The sequence below is a fragment of the Amphiprion ocellaris genome, chromosome 10, assembly GCF_022539595.1.
Source record: "Amphiprion ocellaris isolate individual 3 ecotype Okinawa chromosome 10, ASM2253959v1, whole genome shotgun sequence".
NCBI lineage: Eukaryota > Metazoa > Chordata > Actinopteri > Pomacentridae > Amphiprion > Amphiprion ocellaris.
This window is the reverse complement of record NC_072775.1, coordinates 12,452,875-12,472,145: the sequence shown is the minus strand read 5'-3', so window position 1 is coordinate 12,472,145 and position 19,271 is coordinate 12,452,875. Positions and strand designations below refer to the sequence as shown.

The following is a 19,271-nucleotide window of genomic DNA, read 5'->3' as shown; positions in this document are numbered from 1 at the left end:
TTGTTCACTCCTTTTAAAAACTTTTTTCCCCCACCTCTCGACTGTGACTCAAAAAAGTGCGACAATTCGTCTCGTCCGCTGCTCGTCTGGTATGCAGGGTGGGACCAGAGGATCGCTCCCACCCACCCACCAGGAATTTGGGAAGTTTCCTTCCATATAAGGACTTTTTGATATAAATCGCGACCTGAGGAAGAGAAGTGGGAAAGGTGGAGCCTGGGATCGATTAACGAAGAGGAGCGGAGTGACCAAGAGCAATCCTGCCTCTGTTTCCTGTGGTCGTTTCTATGTTTGAGTAGCAGACTGTACGTGTAGGCTTGTAAAGTCTGTTTTACAGGCTGTCTGTCTCAGGTTAATGTGAGGTTTTTTTATGGTCACAACAGTGTCTGGCTTATTTTAACAGTCAGAAAAACTTGTGTACAGTGCTGCCTCTACTCTTCAACAATATGATCGTGCATATTGCAGCATTTTATGATCTAATTTCTTCATGAATCAGAGCAAGACAGCAGCACTGGTATACATTTAAATGCAAAACAATACTCCCTTTGTTTTTGTGTCATTTTCTGATACACTTCATTGCTCTGCAGAATGTGGAGGATTTTCTCTAAACCAGCCTTCTCCTGTTGTGCTCAACAATTATGGAATATGCTTCAGTTTAACCCTGTAAGACCCAAATATAGGAAAAAAATGAGCATAAAAATAAATAAAATATGCAAAACACACACACACACACACACACACACACACACACACACACACACACACACACACACACCCAAATATAGAAAAAAATAGCAAAAAAGTAAAACAAAGCTAAAAATTCTAAATAAAATAATAATAATGTCAATATATAAACCCAAATATAGAAGAAAACAAGCAAAAAAGATATATATATATATATATATATATATATATATATATATATATATATATATATAATATTTAAAAAATAAAACTGATGTATTTCTGCAACAGTGGGTTTTACAGGGTTAATGATGTCTCTTTGCTAAAGGTTTAAAGCTCTGATCAGAAGTTATGGAACTAAATAGGGTAACTGCTATTCCTGAATTAGATTGTTTTGTGTAGCTTCAATCATTCATCCATAGTCGATTGTTGCTTGCGTGCCTTCTTGACCAGGTTTCCCTAGAAAAAGAAATTTTTTTCTGAAAGGACTTCCTGGTTAAATAAAGGGTCTATATGTGTACAACTTAGTGTGACGCTCACATACTATTTGGCAAATCAAGTATAATAATCTTGCTGTATTCACTGATTTGGGCATTTCTAATAATAAGAGCCTAATATGACACATATAAGTAAACAAACTTATGACAAACTATTGCTAATAATGAGAGATGGATGATGCTGTAAACATGCACATTTAAAACATTACATATCTGTTCACAAGAATGCAGCCGGCATTGCACACATCCTGAGGTTACAGCACCTTAAAAACCAAGTTGTTCGGACGCATTTCGTGTGGGTGTAAATGTCCTGAGCAGTAAATTCACGCTTGGATTCTCAGTTGGTCAGGCCATTTGTTGCGTCAGTATCACCACCGCTCCCCTGGCGTGCCAAAAACATGCACTACACCTCTGCAGAATCACTTACATCACTTTCACCTCCTGGACAACCACATCCTGCCTGCTGCACCTGGACTTCTGTCTGCTGTACAGCTTGTGCTATTGTACTAAATGATTTATCTTATTCTATTTATGCAGTCATGTTTTTAGTTACAGCCTTTTATTTCTCAACATGAAGGTGTCCACAGTGCCAAAAATAAGATTATCAGAAAGAAATACAACCCCCCTACTTTTTTATCTTTAACTTTGGAGGCTGATGTGAGGTCTAAAATACTAAAAAAAATTGTCTATGATCAAAAATTGTAGTAGGTAACATACTACTTGTTGCCAAAATCCCTAAAGTGATGCAGAATAAACAACAACAGACATAAAACTCATTTAAGACAGGGTTTATGACCTCATCTGAGTCACAGGGTTGCAAATCAAAATACATCTTCAGAGCTTGTGTGCCAACAACCGATTGCAGTCGATGAGAGCAATTGTAATCAACCCTACCTGTTCCGTGACCTACTTTAGAACATACCCAGTGCTTTTTATTAGTGGTTGGAATAGCTTTAAAGGACCAATGGGTCTCATATAATGCAGCTTTTCACCTGTTAAAAAGTGAAATATTAACAATACATGAAGATAACTGATTTTATTTTTGGCTTATGTTTCAAAGATTATAACTCACATGACAACTTATTTGTTGTGCTTCTATAAATCATACTAATCCTGGCCTAAACTAGGCTAACATGGGGGGGAATGATCTATTATTGCCTCTAATTTATCTAAATATCACACCTGATTATGCTATAGACTAAAAACATTTCTTTTTATCTTGTTTATTCAGTTAAAATTTCACAAAGACACACATTTGCTGCCAGCAGAGACATATAGTTTGATCGTTTGAGTCATATAAAAGCAGCTGTAGATGCAAATAAACTTGAAAATACGGCTTCAAAATCCATCAGTTTTCCCTTTTTGAATGATGTAATGAGGTGCACATGTAGTGGGAGCACAATCACGCTTTACAACCTGCGGATATGTTGAATATTCATGACGTACAGTGATTTTTTTTTTGCCCCCAGCCTTCCTGCTATAAGAGGCGGTGGAGCAGCAGCAGGGAACCATCTTGACTCTGGACTCGGCACTCTTCGGTAAAGATCGTGGGAGCGCTCTAATTGGCGGCCGTAGAAGAGAAAGGAAGTATTTAGCCCGCTGCGAGGTCTCATTGGAAGAGAAAGTCGAAGATAATTTAGCGCAGTTTTAATTCTCACGCCTGTATCTTTATCCTCTTTTTTTTAAAGCATTTTTTTTAACCAAAGTAGAAAACTCTCAGCTCTTTGACAATGGCTTTTGTCAGAGGTCCTGCTTACGGATTATCCGCGGAGGTCAAAAACAAGGTATGTGTTCATATTCTTCAATTAAATCATATAAACCGTTGAACTTTTCCTCCCGTCGTTGCGTTCAAGTGTCGGAGTCACCTGGCGTCCATTTTGACAAACGTGCCCAGGTTCGAAAGTATTAATGGAAAGGTAGTATTAATAGAGGGATAAAAGTGTATTTAAAGGCGAAATAAAAACTTAATTAAACTTTAACTGAGCGTGAATAGTCTGCAAAGTGTATATCCAGCCTGTAGTTTTACACTTCGAAGCTGAATTTAGCTTTTTTTTTTTTAAGTTCCCCGTACAGGAGGCTAAGTTAAAACACACTATGGGCGTTGTCCCTCTTGGCAAAGAAGTATGTCGTTGTGGCAAATTTGTTATCCCCGTTTGCAGCGCTTTCTTTCTTCCCCCTGTGCTGCTGCTGCTGGTTGTGACCCGCATTAACACATAATGTAATTCACCTATTAGCCCCTGGATTGGATGCCATTCTGCTCTTTCCCTGCGTCTTTTCATTGCTTCTTTAACTCTTCCTTCAACAGTTTCCGCCCTTGTGGTAAAAAGTCGAGCTGCTTTTTCGCTCCATTTCAGTTAATCACTGCAGGAACGAAACCATCTGACCATCCTGTCCTGTTAGAGAAAAAAAAGATTCTTTGTTGACTGAGATCAATCAAACACCTCTCACAGTGACCCCACTCTGGTAATGTGTAACTTTTTTTGCTGCCTTGATGAGCACCTTGTTTATTTGGGCCTGTCTGCACACATCTCTGCACATCCTGATCCATTTAAAATACCAGGGGCTGATGCCACAGATTCATCTCCTCAACCACGCAATCACACAACCTTGAACTTTCCCTCCTGTACGTATGATATCGTATCATTATGCATTCTTTAGTACGATCAGACCCGTCTTGCTCATCTGTTTTACTTCTGACTTTGTTCCCCACTGTAGTTTAGAGGTCCTTTTGAAGTCTCCTTCAGCTGATTTATTTTTCCACCTGGATTCCTTGGCTTGTGCCCTTGTATGGTAGAGAAAGGGTCACGTCCTCTCCTCAAATCTCCAAAGAACAACTTGTGCCTGATGTAAAGAAAGCATGTAGATTCCTACGTCTGCTGCTGCTGATGTCCTTGAATCAGGCAGCCGTAGTGATGCTCACTTGAGTGGTATTTCCTGCCCTCTCTGTGAAATGTGAGGCATTTAGGGGTTTAAACTCCACCTACACCTTCACATTTACCTTTTCCTGAAACTAATGAATGTAGAAAATCTGTATACTGTGGACGTTTAGAGCCTGAACTCCGTGTTGAGCTGCTGCAGTGACATTCATTCATCGGATCAACACGCTCGGCCCTGAGCCCTCCCTGCTTCATTCAGCTCTTTTATCCCAGCGCTGTGGGGTAAATTCCTTGAGTTCAGCTTGTCGTTGCAAATTACATCTCTTGGATTGTTTGCGGGCAATTAAAATAGCCGGCGTTGTTTTTAATATGTGGACAACTAAATGAAGAAAACGTAATTAGAAGACGGACATTCCTCCAGAGTGCAACCAGCTGTGAGCCGAGCACAGCCGACCTCTGTCTATATTGTAGGTTACTCTGCGGTTGAGTTTCTCATTGCCCTCGGGACAGAGAGACATTGTTAGCTGGATGTGAGTTTGCACGCAGCTCATTCAACACCTTATCCTTTACTAGGAGGAGAAGAAATGTTTGCCTGTTTCGCTTTTGGTCACTTTTCTCTGGTTTCTGGTTTCTAGTTTCTCCCCACAACAGGCCTAACCGTTGTTTACGTGACCACGACTCTCCTCCTGAATGGCCTATTACAGAGCCAGCAGAGCACGTTTCTCTTGCTTGCGCCGTCAATCAGAGGAGCTCATAAATCAGACTAACACCTCAACAGAGTAACAGTCACTAGAAAGTTCGCCTTTGTGCCATGTTAAGCCTCTTAAAACTCGCCCTCCCCTCCCCTTTTCAGCAACTGCCTTCCTGTGTTTCTGGGGAGAATTTAGCAGTTTACCAAACAGGATGTCCGTGCGTGTGCGCGTGCATGTGTGCTTCTTGGGTCATGTTGATGTCATCTTTTCTTATTTATGAGCACAGAATAAGACAAAACCGCCTCTGTAGACACAGCCTGCTGTACTGTGGCAAAGTTGAAACTCGGGGACGACCGTGAAAAATGATTGTGTGCAGTCATGATTAATGTTGGAGGACAAATCAGCTCGGTATGATTATCAACAGCTCTTCAGCATCGAGAAGATATATCTGTTGTGTGTTTGAGTGGGATGTCACTTGGGACAGACATCATGCCATCTGCTAACAATGAAAAGCTTTAATACCTCAGTATGAATGTGACCCTCTACCTCTTCTATTTTTCAAACCAGATTGCGCAGAAGTATGACGTTCAGAAGGAAGAGGAGCTCAGGATCTGGATCGAAGACATCACCGGTTCTTCCATCGGCCCCGACTTCCAGAAAGGCCTGAAAAATGGTGTCATCCTGTGCAAGTAAGCAAGAGACCACATCAGAGTCCAACGAACACCGAACCACAAGAGGCTCCATCATCTGCTTTTAATATATATATATATATATATATGCAACGATTTGGACACTTACTTTCTTCTCTTTTCTTTTATGTCACAGCCTCATTAACACACTTCAGCCAGGCTCTGTGAAAAAGGTGAACCAGTCGGCGCTGAACTGGCACCAGGTGAGCTGATGACGTGCTTTTTCAACCAGCCGAGGGTGTGGCAAACTTTGTCTTTCTGTAGAAGCTGCTCATCGACACCGATGATGACTAGTGTTGCATGCAGCTACAGACTTGCCTCCCTGTGCTGCTCTATTGTGCTCTCAGAGTTGTTTACTCCTCAGGATGTCGGTGCGCTGAATCATGCTACGTCATGGTTAGACTTGCATGATGGCAGTGTTGAAGCTTCTCTTGCTATTACATGAACTCCTTCGTGCTTTTTTTTTTTCTTCTTCTAAAACTGGTTTCTTATTAAGGTGTAGCCCGAAGCTGATACGCAAACAGACAAGTGATAGTACACGTCTCAATATAAATCCTGCGTAAACACTGTTGCTGATGGTGTTTGAATTGGTGTGGTTGCAGCTGGAGAACCTGACCAACTTCATCAAAGCCATCTCGGCGTACGGTCTGAAACCCCACGACATCTTCGAAGCCAACGACCTGTTTGAGAACGGCAACATGACGCAGGTCCAGACAACGCTGCTCGCCCTCGCCAGCATGGTGAGTCTTTGTTTGCACAGCTTAACAAAATGGCAGCGATGGCAAATAAAACACAGTGCAGGGCGAGGCGGAGAAACTAGTGGGCTCATATGAAGCCTTCACTGAAATAACATGAAGAAATACTAATAAAAATGACATAAATCTATGATGAACATTCAAAAAAAATAATGATTGCAATAAAAATGTGCACCAACTAATAGTAACAAAATATGTCCTAGCAATAACGAATAGAAATATCAGCATAAAAGCAGAAAATGTGAATAAAAGGTGCGTGTTTGTGTGCAGTGTGTATGCATGCAGAAGTAAACATAAGTGTGTAAACGCCAGGGGTTTGATATTAATGCATATCAAAATGAATCGAATACAATCAGACTGCTACTGTGAGCTTCTTTATCGTTTGTCACAAGGTTTTTGTCATAATTGAGGTCAGTGGTTTGAATTTTTGTATGTCCACTTTAAAAAGCTGTCTTTTCTCTCAGGCCAAGACCAAGGGCTGCCAGTCACGGGTGGACATCGGGGTGAAGTATGCTGACAAGCAGGAGAGGATGTTTGATGAGGAGAAGATGAAGGCTGGACAGTGTGTCATTGGCCTACAGGTGTAGTTTTAATTTGTTTATTTTCCTCAGCAGTATTTTCAATCATCGTACTTTTTACACTAAAATCTCTTTAGCTGTCAGAATCTTTAATTTCATCTGTTTTCTTTGTTTGTTTTTTTTTTAATTAAATAGCCAGCAGAGTCAGCATTTCACAAGAGTGATAAGTTTCTGTTGGAGTAGTTCCTACAGTGACACTCAGGGCTGTGGGAGAGAGAATAAACAAAATTTCCCAGGTTGTCAATAAAGGAATCTTATAAGTAAATATAGCAATACGCAATATCAGTGATGGCTTGCTGTTGGTTGGTTTTGACAGCTGCTGATCTCACTGCATGTGGCGAAACTATTGCGAAAGCCGACTTTGTCATGATCTCATGTCGAGCGTGGCATATTTGTGTATAAGAGGTGCTCATTGTTCTCGCTGCCTCTTAAGCCCCGCAGTTTTGTTTTTGTTTCCGTCGGCAGGAAAGATCTCCTGCAGATATGCGGGCTACCTAAACAGTGAGAAAACTTGCAATACAACTTACTGTTTGCAGCGTCACTGGAGTGTGGTGGAGCCACAGCAGACAGCTGACTGAAACTGCAAATCAGTTTCCTTAGCGTTGTTATTGTACAAACAAGGTCCATGTTTTTATATTCACAGTGCAAAGCAAAGTAAGGATTTCATTGCACCCGTAATTGGTTTATCGCTCCTTTTGAATCAGATAAAAAAATGCAGTGATGTTATGCAATGGTTTACTATTGATGCGCTGTTTTGTTTTGTAGGTCTGCTATCTTGACTTATTGCACATGAATGATTTATTTAGATTTTCTGTGTTTAGATGGGGACCAACAAGTGTGCCAGTCAGAAAGGTATGAATGCATACGGCACCAGGAGGCACTTATATGACCCCAAAAGTCAAGTCCAGCCCCCCATGGACAACACAACCATCAGTCTGCAAATGGGAACCAACAAGGGGGCGAGTCAGGTACTGCAACAGATTTAAAACTCCTCATAAACTCCGTATTATAGGCCTGCAGTGGAAAATAAGCCCCAGGGCACACAGACCATCTCTAATTCCCGCCCTACCACTGCTGTAAACTAGTGTCATGTTTAGTCTTGTAGAAAGCTGTAAACTCCTGTGAAATAAATCTGTTTGTTGCCGTCTTGTTCCTCTCCTGGTACAGGCGGGGATGACGTGTCCGGGGACAAGGCGTCACATTTACGACACCAAGCTGGGCACGGAAAAGTGCGACAACAGCACCATGTCTCTACAGATGGGGTACTGCCAAGGAGCCAACCAGAGCGGGCAGAACTTCGGCTTGTCACGGCAGATCTACGATGCCAAGTACTGTCCTAAAGCCGGCGAGGTCGCAGCCGAGCCCAACGGGGCAGGCGGCGTCCGCGACTACATCCCAGACTACCAAGACGAGGGTTACCAAGGTTACCAGGAAGAGGAGCAGGTGTACCAAGAGGACGGGACAGATTACTAAGAGGAAGGGAAAGGAAGATTGTGTAAAGGTGGCAGGTTCAGCAAGAAAAACCTCAAAGCAGGCAGGTGGCTTATTTTTATATCTATAGGATGTTGCACCTTTTTTTTTAGGTCATATCCTTTTTTTTTTTTTTTTTTGTATGAAATTTGTTTTCTTACCCCTATCTGTGCAAAACCATTGTTACACATATCATGATGAACTGTATTTCTGTGATTTTTTTTTTCTTTAATATTTAATGTGACCACAGAAGCCAGTCGTCTGGCTCAGCTAGTTGTCTATCCCAGGGAATTTTTTTTAATGTGCCAAAGCCCCACTATTCTGTTTTGTTTTTTATCCACCACTGGTTTTTGAGAACTCTAGTTGCGTTAAGGGAGATGCCCAGGTATCTCTAAGGGCAAAAATAAACTAAGTGAAGCCTTAGGGATTTTTTTTTTTAAAATGGTTTTTAGAAAACGTGTTATTTTGACTAGAAAAATACCCCCAGTTATGTTTCTGTATTTGCTGTCTCATCATTCCTGTGAATGTAGATTTCTGTGTATTTGTTCTGAGTTCAGTATCCTCTACATCCCTTCAGTATTGGTCATTATACACGGTCACACTTTATCATGTTCAGACAGACGAGGGAACAAAATACATTTGTGCAGCATTATTCTTCACTCTTTTCTCTCTTTTTTTCCCTTCATTCTTTAATGGAGGAAATGTTTCCTTTGTTTGCATAAGCAGTCCAACTGGAGAAAGGTTTGTTTTCTTTGGACGAGGACAGTGGAGGAGGGGAGTGGATAAAATAATACTCAAGTTAAGTTTTGAACATTCCAAGCAAGAATACTGGATCTTTTTTTTTTTTTTGTCAGTGAATAATGTTGCAGTGAATCATTCTTAAATATTGGTTGTGATGCAAAACGATCATACAATTTATATTTGATCATTTAAGATTATTATTTATGCATATTTGTGATTTGAATGGGGGCTGTTTTGTATCTTGACTCTGAGTAACATTTGGTATTGGACTATACTTTTTTTCCCTCTGGAATAATCTTTATTCCAAAAGGGGGGAAAAAATGAATTTTTGTGAGAAAAGTGTAATAATAAACGTATATTCATTATTATGTATTGTTGATTTTTGTTTGTACATGGAAGGATATTTTTAACATGTTTTTAGGAGGAGATAAGGCTCGCTGATTCACTAAATTCTTTTAAATCACTTCTTAAAACCCACTTTTATAGACTCACCTTCTTTTAGCAGCTTTGGTGAAGCCTTGTGGTCCCTATTCAAACAATCATTTGGGCCGTTTCATTATCGGTTTTTACCATTATTTTAACTATTTATTGGCCAAACTTGCATTGTAATATATCACACGATAACAGTCTAACATTCACAAAGAGGCGGTGTGGTCAACGACTTTCAAATTCATGCCTAAAGGAGTTTAATGCACTTCGTCTCATCTGTTCGCTTCAGTCGCTCTGAAAAATGACAAATGATATGAGGTCAGAAGGTCTGAATGAACCTTTATTTTAAATTCTAAAAGTGTTTTAAACGTGTTTTTGTTGACACTGCTTGCTCCTGAGAGGTTTGTAGGTGATGCTTACATTCTACGAATTTCATTATTGAATTAATGAATTCATTGTTGGTCTTGTTATTTACTTCATTTGCCTTACTGTTGCAACAAATATCACACCCACATCAGTGCATGATATGACAAACTAGATCAGAGATGATGAGTTAAAAGATAGGAAGGGTTATGAAACAGCATCTGTCCATAACTTGCACTGTTACTACATCATTACTGTGCAGCTTTACTACTGCAGATCCTCCTTCAGACATATGCAATGAAACATGCAACAAAGCTGAGTGCGTCCATGTGCAGTATCACTAAAATTAGTTGAACAGTAACTGGGTTCTTTTAAGCCTAAGTGTTAATTCACTTATATATGGAATCCAAAATGTAACGTAAACGCAGCCTTAGTGATTCTACATGGAAATGCCAGTTAAGTGTATTTGTATGAATAAGGTTCTAAAAGAATGTTGACACCACAGCCTCCCTCAAAAAATGGTACCATGTACAGTAGCAGGTATGTCCACTGTTCCCTCAGTTATTGGGAGTATGGCTCGTACTACAGGTTACCAAAAAACTGTCACATCTCTTTTTGATCCAATATCAACCATCCAAAGCAGTGAATTGGGAGTATTTTGTACATTTTAAAACTGTACCATACCAGTTTTTCTACATACACAATAGTCTGTGCAAGATCAGTATTTCCCTCTACTTTAGATAGATAGATACTTTATTAATCCCGAGGAAGATTCAAGTATTTAGCAGCTTACGTACAACAACATGAATAACAAAAAGACAGGACAAGAAGGTTAGTAGCTGTAACTTGCTGTGCAATCAAATTAAAAGCACTTCTAATTTTAAAATCTATAGAACAGTAAATGTAATTAAAATTCAATAAACAATATTTGCACATTTCAAGGCACAGTGATTTAAAGTGATTAAAAGTGACTGACAGGTAGGAGGAAAACAGGTTTATCAAACCACCTAAGGTGCATAGACATTCTATAATAATCACATTGGTCCTAATGGACCAATCTGTGCAAAATAGATCAAATCTGCTCAATGTTAATACTTAAATATCAGTATTTATACTCGTGAAAGAATGTGCAATATTGTCATCTGTACATCCAGAAGAATATGAACAATCTAGTACTAATCTAACCCTAACGCCAGTTTGGGATTAAAGGACAACAATTAGATAGTGTGACCAGCAACCAGTGACTGTAAAATGTGGCTGTATTCAGATGACAAAAGAAAGACGGTTTGATTGAGCTGTTTGTGTGATGGATGCTGGCATGTCAGTTCAGGCTGTAGCCACACACTTGAATGTCCACAACTCCACCATTTGGCTTCTAAGTGTTTCAGGCAGCTCTGGGTGTCTGACAAGATTCTGTCCCCTAAAATGTCCATCAACCCATCGACAACCTCATTAACTATGTGTTGCAGATGTGTGACTTGTTGCTGACATGTAGTTTCTGGTCTATGACTCCACTCTGAATCAACTCATTATCATTTTCAGTATAGTGGATACCAGGGATGCCGAGTGCTGGAACAACAAATACTCATTTCCCTATGTAACAACCAAAAAAATGGAATGTAATAAAGTGTTCCATATTGCATTTATATTTTGTTAAGGATACTTATCTTGGAAGGTGACAAAGTGAACATCAGGTGGAAGATAAGCTTCCACATCTGTGCTCAAAAATACACTGTTAGATTGATTGTCACAGGAAACTGTCAGTGATATCAAATATGCTTGAAAGCAGGTTAATTGACTGTAAACAACATTAGCTGGTGGGCGGAAACCAGTGGCAAACAGAGCTTTAGTAATCAGAAGTGAAGTGGTCATATTCTCCAGATCAGTAGTCAAACACTGAGTTCTCATCTATCATCACCTCATCTGTCTGCTGAGATGCTGGTGTGATGACGTTTTCTGGCACTGTCCCCAAACAATTATTATTGAACGAAATAAAGAAATTACACCTCAGGGCCTGTGATAATAAATTTGTAACAGAAATAGCACCAATGTCCAACGAGCTTACTAACACTGCACTCATAGTTTGTAAGTTGCTTTGGGATATAAAAAAACAAATGACAAATAGGTTGAAGTTAATTCAATTAAACTAAGCGTTTACAAAACGCCAACAAAAGCAGCAGGTACTTGAAAGTACACAGTGGCTTGTAGATACATAAAATGTTAATCTTTTTGCATATAATCTGTAATTATTCTAGAAAAGGACTCTTCTTGGTTGCTTCTTTATAAATCAATTAGTCAATCAGATTATTTAATAGGTAGGAAATGCTGCAAACGTACAAAAATCTCTTAAATCTGCAATGAGGACACGTCAGCGGCAGGACAAGTCAATAACTCAGATTAGCAAAAACTAAAGACAATAATAGACTAAACTTTAACAAACAAAGCCTCACTATTGGTCTTTGTTCTGACTTGAGGTTTAATTTGAAGGCCCCTACCAGAAGACCTGAGGGTTCTAGAAGCTTTAAAGGATAAAAGCAAATCCGACAAATCAGTAAGACCATTGAGAGTTTTAAAAACCAATAAAAAGATCATAAAATCAGTTCTAAAGGAGACAGTGGACAGTGCAGGGGCTTTTAAAATGGTGGTCTTAGTCAACACACGTGCAGCCGAGTTTTAAAGCAGTTGTAATTGAAATATGTTCTTCTTGTGGAGACCAGAGTCACAGTAGTGAGTCCTGCAGATAATAAAAGCAGCAGTCGTGCCTCTGTATTGGCTGAATAAAGACTAATCGTATCGTACCGTGCCACCTAAACAGTGCTGCAGCTGTGTTCCAGCTTCTGTTTCGGAGACTTCTGATGCTCTTGTACACTTATTTATTCTACTGAAAGTTTGCCAAAGCAAATGTGAAGCTGTTGCATTTGACACAACTAAGGCCAAAACTGAGAAAGATGTGTTGTTCTTTTATATTTTAGTTCATGCAGTTGAGCTCAATTTGAAATTATATGTGTAGTCCACATGGGTTTATTAGTTTAAGTCAGATCCGGACCTCTGCTTTTGCATGTAATCCCTATATGTCTGCAAGTAAAGTGATAAATTGCACATAGTGAGGTCTATGTGTTTGGACAGTGGCACAGCTCTCATTATCCTGCCTCCGTACATGAAAGTGTCGACTTTCAGCTTTAGTTCAAAGGGTTTAACAAACACATTGCAATGATCCTTTAGGAACTACAACCACATCTACAGCTCTTGAGTCCCCCCTTCACTAGTTCAAAAGTAATAGACGCACTGTCATAATAATAAATATGAGGATTATTTTGAATTCTTGGTTACAAATCATTTGTAGTCAATGACTGTTTCAAGTCTGGAACTAAATACATCACTAAATACTAAGTTTCCTCCTTTGAAATGCTTTTCCAGGCTTTTACTGCAGCCGCCTTCAGCTGCTGCTCGTTATGGGTTTTTCTGCCCTCTGTGTCGCCTTCAGGAAGAGAAAAGCAGCGCCTTTGCATTAAGGAGCTCTTGGGTTGCTTTCATTGTATGCCTTGGGTCATTATTCATCTGGGCTGATAAGCGTCGCCCCAGATTTGCAGCATTTGAGTGAATCTGAGCAGAAAGTGAAGCTTTATAGTCTTCAGAATCCATCCTGCTGCTTCAGTCAGCAGTCACATCATCAAGAAAACCCAGTGACCCAGATCCACTGGCAGCCACACCAGCCAGCACTGCCTCCGCCGCATGTGACAGATGATGTGGTTTGCTTTGGATCACAAGCCGTTCTTTTCCTTCTCCAGACTCTTCTCTAGTCCTTAAATTTAATTTAAGTTTCATCCATCTAAGGTTTCTAATTCCAGAACTAGGCAGGCTTTTTTATATGTTTTCCACCAAACTCTGATCTGGCCTTTCTGTTCCTAGCAGTGTTTTCCCTTTGAGGGAAACCGTCTGTATTTACATCCATGAAGGCGTCTCTTGATTGTAGACTTTGACAATCATACGCCTCCATATCTCCTTTCGAGTTTTCTTGGCTCGGTGTTGCGAAGGCATTTTTTTTTCACTAAGGAAAGAATTCTGCCACTTTAGTCGTCTTCCAGGCCTTTTGGTGTTGCTGAGCTCGCCAGCGCATTCCTTCTTTTTAGGAATCTACCACATTGTAGATTTAACCACCTCTAAAACTTCTACTGTCTCTTTGATAGGTCTGTTTGTTTTTTCAGTCCTCTGATGGCCTCCTTCGCTTACACTGACACTTCTTTGGGCTTCATATGGAAAGTTTCTGTGAACAGCTATCAGTAGACAACTCCAGACTTTTCATCTTCATAATGTATCAGAAATCTCAAAGGAAAAAAAACTACAACAAAAAAAAGATAGCAACACCATGCTACAAAACTGCTTATAAGTCACTTGAGCCTGTGAAAAGAGAGCAAGTATGTAAAAATGGCTTAATGTAATATTTTTGATATACTCCTTGAATTAAAACTGAAAGTCTACAATTCTATCGCATCCAGACTGCTTCACTTTAAACCCACTGTGGGGGTGTATGGAAGCAAAATTACAAAAATTTGTGTTGCTGTCCAAAGATATATCAATCTGACTAAAGACGATTTTAACACTGGATGAACTACAATAAATTTGAATTAGTCCATTGTGATTTTTACCATTATATCAGGGGAGAGGCAGTTAGGATATCTCAAAATGTGGGAAAACAAAACCAGAAGTACTTGGTTAAAAATGTATGTTTAAACAGATTTTAACTGTATTTTTTTTTACACAATTTACACTTATTTTGCCTATTTTCTTTGTTCTGCTAAATTACTGATAAAGACGAGTAAAATCACAGAAAAAAAGAGGTAATTTACAGGTAAGTCATAAAAATATTTCCGCATGAATTTTTAAAAATATTTTTACAAATATGCATTTGTGGACATGACAACAAAATGCAATTATTCTCTTGCAATACTTGACTATAAAATTTACATTTTTTTTAGTAACTTTTATTCAGAACAGTGGGGTATGACATCCAGGCATACACAAAACAATAATAAGTAATATCTTTGTACAAAAATAGATAAAAATATATTTGTACAACAGTAGGAAAAAGAAAATTTTTTATATATTTTTTATATATATATATATATATATATATATATATATATATATATACCAGTGCACATTCATTAATCTGAAATAAACATTACTTTAAATACATATTTGACTGTAGTGATAAATTTTATTTCAAAACAAACAGAAATAGTACTATATAATCTCAGTTTATGGGGTTCTTTATGCTGTCCTGTGTTTTCTCTTTATTTATTCAAGGCAATTTGCTGTAAAAGTTCATGAAATAAATGAAACTCAGAAGACATTTGTGTGAAACAGGCTTTTAATTAGTTGAACGTTTATTAATGACTCAGATTATTCATCCTCATGCCAAATGTATATAATCCCACCTAAACCCAAAACAATTACATTATTTTTTTAACTGTATTGAAATCAGAGAAAATATAATTATTTTATGAATATCTGCCATTTTTTTCCAAGAGAAGTTGTGTATATTAAGAACTGAAAATTTTTAAATTATTTTTAAATTGTTATTTTTCTTTATTTTGCTATGTCACAGATAATATTTAGTAGAATCACTTTTTAAAAAAAGTATTCATTTATATGTTGACTGAAAAAAAAGTCCAAATTGTATATAATGTACATGATAAATATTTGTATTTTTACAAATATTTCATTCTTTTACAATGCGTGGCCATTTTACTGCATTTAAAATATCATATAAACATTATTTTACTGATTTTTGCCATTTTCCCCCACAATTTTTGAACAATATTCTACCATTTTTAACTTTTTTTTGCACCCTTGCGATGAGGTCTTCACAGTTTTGCTTTGTTTTTTTCTTTTACAATTTTTTTTCACATTTTTTTCAGTCTTTCTAAAGCTGCACATTAATAGAGGAAGTGAGATGTGACTGATAGCTTTTCACACATCAGTAGATGGTTGTCAGTGAATACACAGAGTTTGAATGTTTGTATCTGCTTAAGATGGAGCTTTAAATTTAGTTTTCAGCTGTGACTGTTTTTTTTTCTCATGAAATGCAGATCTACCACTAAAAAATCTGTGGTAATATGAATGGCAATGAAAACTGGAGGACACGTTGGTGGAAACCTGATACTGGTCAGAAAAATGGAATAAACTGCGCCATCTGCTGGTCACAAGGGGGACCAACGCCGGAACACACCGCTGGATGTTTGCCGCAAATCCCGCGATAACCGGCCTTACGAGACTTGCAGACGTTCTTTTCCCCCGGAACTCCAGGCAAGATGGTAGGTGTTCGTACTATTCTGAGGCTTGTCAAACTATAATCTACATGCATCCGACTTCTCATGTTGCTAATTAGGACAGCTGATTATACAATCCTACAGTTACACACGTTTACTGATCATTTAGTTAAAAATTGTCGTTTAGAATGGCGGATAAAGCTGTGTTTGTTAGCTCTGTTTTAGCCGAAGCTATGGCCGCCTGTGGCTAAGCTAAACCGGAGGCTCAGCGTTATGTGTTCTCGTGGTTTAAAATAAATTTTGTGACACCAGTACCACATTTACCATGCATGAATTAATAACGTGTGCTGTATACGTTTAATAACGATGAATGGCGCAGTTGTGTCTGAGACATTTGCGCTTTAACGTAAATGCTAACTGTGAAAGCTACATACTGACCGACAGTGATGCTCGTCATTTCCAGGCAGATACCGAGATCAAGAAGAAGCGTACCTTCAGGAAGTTCACCTACAGAGGTGTGGACCTGGACCAGCTTCTGGACATGTCCTAGTGAGTGACACACTGTTGAGGCTGAGCTGTTGGTGCTGTATAATGCACAGTTGAACGTATAGAATAGAATAGCTTTATTGTCCCCATACATGGCATGACGAAAATATAGATAACTTCCACTGGACGGTGCACAACAAGCAGTACGTAATAAAATATCAACATTAAATAATAAAATCGAATGTACATATATAACAAAACAATATTGAAAAAGACACCATGTGCAAAGGATGCCAGATATGTGCAATATGGTAGGTAGATGAAATGGTTGTTAGGAGTTCAGGGGTCTGATGGATCATGGGTAGAAACTGTTCCTGAGCCTGTTTGTCCTGCATTTTGAGGATAAAGTATACTGCAACGTTTGGCATTTTAATTATATGTAGTTAAAGAGTACATCAGATTATCCCTTAATATGACAACACAAGATACTGTGAGTTCAGAAACCGCCATTTTCTGTCGCTGACAATTGGTGTGTTCCAATATTCAGACTGCCATATTATCTTCTATGAACAAAAACAGTCAGTATGCCCTATTATAGTGTGTTAAATGTAGTATGCCAAACACAAAAGAGATGTCCTAATACGTCTGGTCTGATTTATCTGTGTGCGAACCAGCATCCCTTTTTGGTCATTCCATTCAATCCTCAGTATATCTAGCAAGTTTAACCCTTTGATGCGCAGCGTGGGTCAGGAGAAGCCCATTTTCCATTGGATTTGGGTCACACTTTTGACCCATGTTGTGCATCAAAGGGTTAAACAAGTTTGAGCCACTGACAGATGACCACTAATTTCGCACTACAGACTGTCAATCTTCAAGTGCTCTATTGTGAGTAAGTAGAATGTTCCAATTGTATACATGCTGCATGAAACGTTCCGTACTTTTAAAGAACCGCTGCAAACGTACTATAACTTTTTAAAAAATACGCATTTTGGAACGCAGCAAAAACATTGTCCTCATTCTTTGAGTTCCTGCCATTACTGTCTGACAGACTCTTATCGATTAAAGGTTGAAATTGGGTAGGTTTTAGTCAAATTTAACATGAGACAGACAAAGCCACAATTTGCCGCTTGTATGACCACATTTTTATTGTCAAATTCTTACGTAGCTCTTTTTTCAGATGTTTTCTTTATTTCAGTGAAGATGACACTATTAAAGTAGTGTTGGCTCACAATTTCTTTTGTCTTTGTGCTTGCTGATGATAACATCACTGCTCTCTGTCTCTTTATAGTGAACAGCTGATGCAGCTGTACTGCGCCCGCCAGAGGAGGAGGCTGAACCGTGGCCTGCGCCGCAAGCAGCAGTCCCTCCTGAAGCGCCTGCGCAAGGCAAAGAAGGAGGCTCCTCCCATGGAGAAACCAGAGGTGGTGAAGACCCACCTGAGAGACATGGTCATTCTGCCTGAGATGGTCGGGTCCATGGTTGGAGTGTACAACGGCAAGACTTTCAACCAGGTTGAAATCAAGGTGAGATGCTCTTGGTGTGGCAAGAGGGGAAGCATATAGACAGTTTAAAACTTTCTTGGATCACCACATTAATGACTTAAATTGTATGTTCAAGAAGACTGTCATTGGGGTTAATGTATTAAAACTGCACATTGAAGTTAGAATTATTTTAAACAAAGCTGCATTTGACTATGGTTGTAAAGGACATTAAACACATACTCAGTTGTACAACAATAAGATAAATGGTCATCAAAAAGCTATTACAGATTTGAAAGAAAATCTAAAATTATTTGCGTTCATAAAGATGTGAAATACATTGGGCAATAGGTAATGCTCCCCTGTTTTAGCATGTGTTGTTTTGCATTCCTATAATTATAACTATCCAATAAGCCATTCAGTTTAATTAAAAAGGGAATAAAAATCTAATTCTCCCATCAAGAACACATCTTGAAACATCAGCTTAAGAACTTCCATAACAGACGAGAACATGAATTGATCGGTGACAATAATTGCTACTGATAATGAATAAAGGATGCTACAGAATAATAACACGCCACTAGAAATATTGCTTACAGGAGCAGCCACGCAAAGGATGGGATGGCAAGTGATGCCTGTTCCTAAACCCTCTTCAGCTTCTAGCTTTAGATGTACACATTATAGTCCAGCCTAAATCATATATTAGCACAATGATTCTCATAATTACCGCATACTACAGTATTTTATAGCTCCTCTTCTAAGGCTTAAATTGGAGCGCAACGTATCACTAGTCATCTTTGTCACTTTCAGCTTTTAAATGAGATTTTCTTTAAAGTTTGAGGATGAGCTCAGGTTTCAGTAAATATTAGTCATCTTAATGTTGGCTTGAGTCTAATAAATATATTCGATCTGTCAGTGTATTTGTCTTGTTACTAACAAATTGCTGTTTGTCCTCTCCACAGCCTGAGATGTGTGGTCACTACTTGGGAGAGTTCTCCATCACCTACAAGCCAGTCAAGCACGGTCGCCCTGGTATTGGAGCCACACACTCTTCTCGTTTCATCCCTCTGAAGTAGAATGGCTGTATTCTTTGTATAAATAATAAAAAATTGTGCTCCACACAACTTGACTGTTTTCCTTTCTTTTGACTAATGCTTTGTCATGAAAATTAAAGCCTCGTTTCATTGGATAATATGACTGTAGGTACCTGATATTTGATATTTTTTGATGAGTTGATATTTTGAGGGGCTGCACAGTGGCGTAG

At 38.8% G+C, this 19,271-nt stretch overlaps 2 protein-coding genes across 2 annotated transcripts; both read left to right on the top strand.

Moving 5' to 3' along the window:
* Positions 1-2,732: 2,732 nt before the first annotated feature.
* Positions 2,733-9,347, top strand: cnn2 (calponin 2). The gene is made up of 7 exons (XM_023267686.2): positions 2,733-2,962; positions 5,314-5,435; positions 5,572-5,638; positions 6,038-6,175; positions 6,655-6,771; positions 7,590-7,736; positions 7,936-9,347. Exons 1-7 carry the CDS (start codon positions 2,909-2,911, stop codon positions 8,239-8,241), a joined length of 951 nt encoding a protein of 316 aa, XP_023123454.1. The 5' UTR covers positions 2,733-2,908; the 3' UTR covers positions 8,242-9,347.
* Positions 9,348-16,026: 6,679 nt separating this feature from the next.
* Positions 16,027-19,131, top strand: rps15 (ribosomal protein S15). Its single transcript, XM_023267655.3, has 4 exons — positions 16,027-16,088; positions 16,507-16,592; positions 17,818-18,052; positions 18,970-19,131. Exons 1-4 carry the CDS (start codon positions 16,086-16,088, stop codon positions 19,081-19,083), a joined length of 438 nt encoding a protein of 145 aa, XP_023123423.1. The 5' UTR covers positions 16,027-16,085; the 3' UTR covers positions 19,084-19,131.
* The last annotated feature ends 140 nt before the right edge of the window (positions 19,132-19,271 follow it).

Excerpts from the sequence above, each read along its gene's own strand:
- rps15 (XM_023267655.3), top strand. Across the intron at positions 16,593-17,817 it reads CAGCTTCTGGACATGTCCTA|TGAACAGCTGATGCAGCTGT; the intron begins GTGAGTGACACA and ends GTCTCTTTATAG. Across the intron at positions 18,053-18,969 it reads TCAACCAGGTTGAAATCAAG|CCTGAGATGTGTGGTCACTA; the intron begins GTGAGATGCTCT and ends TCCTCTCCACAG.
- cnn2 (XM_023267686.2), top strand. The coding sequence starts at position 2,909 with ATGGCTTTTGTCAGAGGTCCTGCTTACGGATTATCCGCGGAGGTCAAA. Across the intron at positions 2,963-5,313 it reads CCGCGGAGGTCAAAAACAAG|ATTGCGCAGAAGTATGACGT; the intron begins GTATGTGTTCAT and ends TTTTCAAACCAG. Across the intron at positions 7,737-7,935 it reads CCAACAAGGGGGCGAGTCAG|GCGGGGATGACGTGTCCGGG; the intron begins GTACTGCAACAG and ends CTCCTGGTACAG.